Here is a 2,868-nt window from a genome sequence, read left to right as displayed (position 1 = left end):
GCTCAGTGCCAACATGAGAATAAAGATGTCTGGAAAATATATGCATTAGTTAAGGACAAGATGCTCTCAAGCCTTTGTAACACCAGAGAAAAAGATGGTGGTAATTTAATCAATGACTTAAATCACAAGGTGGCAAGATAATAAACCTCTAGACAAAATTGAGAATGTTCTTGCTTTTAGCTTTCCACTATACCAATTCTGTTTCACTCTCTCCCCTGAGACTGAAAGCTCTCTTGAGTCCAAGTCCACCGTGTGGTGGTGCCTCTCTAGCTTGCAGTGTTCTTCCACACTTCTCACTCAACTTCCCCTACCTTTCAAAATTTAGAAATACAATGGCACAATCGCTTCTCAATGTTCAGCTTTCTGCTCACTCGTTGTGTGTGGATAATGCCAATCATGGAAACTGGATCTACTCCATTTTCTTTCCTACTCAAAGGTACCATAAACCTGTACTCAAACCTGACCTTCTGTTCTCTACTGGACAAAAGGATGCTGCACCTAAATAGACGAGAGCCCCTCTGAAACATTCTCATGATAAGAGAGCCCCGCTTCCGGGAAAATGGCGACTCCCGCTCGTTCCCCAGAGTCACCTGCGGCCGCGGATCCGGCGCTAGCTGCGGGGCCTGTTGAGGAAGCCGAGTGCCCGCGGCCACGCCAGCCTCAGCCTGCGCAGAATGTCCTCCCTGCCCCGCGGCTTCGAGCCCCAAGCACCCGAGGACTTGGGGCAGCGCAGTTTGGTGGAGCTGCGGGAAATGTTGAAGCGCCAGGAGAGACTTTTGCGCAAGGTAAAATTCACTCGCAAATTGCCCGACAAAGGTAAAAAGATTTTTGACTCTGTTGCCAAACTGAAAGCTGCCATTGCAGAACGTGAAGAAGTTAGAAGAAAAAGTGAACTGTTTCATCCTGTTAGTTTAGACTGTAAGCTAAGGCAAAAAGCAACTGCGGAAGTTGATGTCGATACAGATAAGGCCCAGAATTCTGACCAGATACTTGACACTTCATCACTAGCTCCTGGCTGTTCCTCTGTAGACAACATCGAGTCATCTGAAACAACCTCACAAAACCAGGGACTTGGACATCCTACTCATGAAGGTGATGAAGAAACTCCAGAGGCTGAGTACACAGTGAGTAAGGGCCCAGCTTCCAGCAACAGAGACAGAGTGCCGCCTTCATCTGAAGCTAGTGAGCATCAGCCGCAGCATCGTGTTTCAAGTCAAGCAGAAGATACTTCCAGCAGCTTTGACAACCTGTTGATTGACAGGTTACAGAGGAGTGCCATTGCAGACGAAGGTGAACAACAGTCAGAAGAAAACATAAGTGCTACGAACTTGACAGGCCTTTCTAATGGGACTCAGAAGAAACCTCATTACATGGAAGTGCTAGAAATGCGAGCCGAAAACCCAGCGCCCCAGCTGCATGAATTTAAGACCAATGTGTAAGTACCATCGGAAACAGGCCTATAACAGGAACATAATATTTGTTAAACTCAAAAAGTTTCGAGAAGCTGGGTGTGATGGTGCTTGTCTATAGTCCCAGGCTACTCAGGAGGCTGAGGTGGGAAGATAGCTTTAGTACAGGGGTTGGAGACCAGGTTGGGCAACATAATAAGAACTTTTCTCTTAAAAAAAAAAAAAAAAAAAAAGTCAGGAGAATGCTCTAAGTTCCATGGGCTTTGTGTGAGAAGTGCTTGTTAGGAAAGAACATACTGTGGAAACATGGACCAACCTGGGTGGAGTGGAAGATTCATGTTGAGAAATACTTAGTTTTGAAACCATATAATTGAAAAGGTCTTAAATAGCACATGGGGTGTATTAAATTTCATTATGTGACCCAGTATTTCATAATATACACAGAGTTGGAGAGAGAATTTATTATGACTTCTTTTTTTCAGAACCATGTTTAGTGTACAGCACTGATTAGTGTACTGTCAGAGTGTACTCACTTTGATTAGTCTGTGAACTAAGGGTAAAGCAGTTGCAGGAGCTGATTGGCTTTCCAGCAAAAGAGATTTGCATGTTCACTATATGTAAGCAAGCAGCAGGTGTTGTGGGGACCCAGTGAAGTCAAAATTCTTAAACTCCTTTGCCTTTTTCATGTTATATCTCAAGTTTAAAAACATGGCCATAATGTATACATGTATAATGTAATAAACTCCCTGTTCTTCAGTGAGTTTAGAAGCTAGATAAAGACCCAAGGTTTATATACTTGGAAAAGAGTTAAGCTACATAATAATAGTTTCAAGGGTAAGGAAGCTGAGAAGAGGTTTGAAAACTGTGAAAATAGATTCATGCAGGATGGGCAAAAACCCTGCTTATCAGTTCCTTGCCATAAATTTATTTCTGAAATTTCAGGAAAAATAAAATCTTTTTGAAAAGGAAAAAAAAAAAAAAGAGAGAGCCTCTCTGAAACATTCTTTCAACAGTGTCTCACTCTGTCACCCTAGCTGGAGTGTAGTGGCACAATCTCGGATCACTGCAGCCTTAACCTCTCAAACTCAGGTGACCCTCCTACCTCAGCCTCCCAAGTAGCTGGATTACAGGCACATGCCACCAACAATTTTCTTAATTTCTTCATTGATCCACTGGTCAATTCAGGTACATATTGATTAACTTCCATATATTTGTATAGTTTCCAAAATTTCTCTTATTAATTTCTAGTTTTATTCCATTGTGGTCAGAGAAGATGCTTGATATTATTCAACTGTTTTTAATGCAGTAAGAATTGTTTTGTGACCTAATATATGATTTATCCTTAAGAATGATCGATGTTTTCAGGAAAAGAATGTGTATTCTACAGCTATTGGATGAAATGTTCTGTGAATATTGATTAGGTTCATTTGTCCTGTAGTGCAAATTAAGGCCAATGTTT

At 41.9% G+C, this 2,868-nt stretch overlaps 1 protein-coding gene across 1 annotated transcript; it reads left to right on the top strand.

Moving 5' to 3' along the window:
- The first annotated feature begins 565 nt into the window (after positions 1-565).
- LOC108294765 (DNA-directed RNA polymerase II subunit GRINL1A-like) lies at positions 566-1,439 on the top strand. The gene has a single exon (XM_037734300.1). It carries the CDS (start codon positions 675-677, stop codon positions 1,437-1,439), a length of 765 nt encoding a protein of 254 aa, XP_037590228.1. The 5' UTR covers positions 566-674.
- The last annotated feature ends 1,429 nt before the right edge of the window (positions 1,440-2,868 follow it).

Source organism: Cebus imitator, unplaced genomic scaffold, assembly GCF_001604975.1.
Source record: "Cebus imitator isolate Cc_AM_T3 unplaced genomic scaffold, Cebus_imitator-1.0 Scaffold601, whole genome shotgun sequence".
In the NCBI taxonomy this organism is placed as follows: Eukaryota; Metazoa; Chordata; class Mammalia; order Primates; family Cebidae; genus Cebus; species Cebus imitator.
The sequence above is the reverse complement of the archived record's forward strand: the minus strand, read 5'-3'. Positions and strand labels throughout refer to the sequence as shown.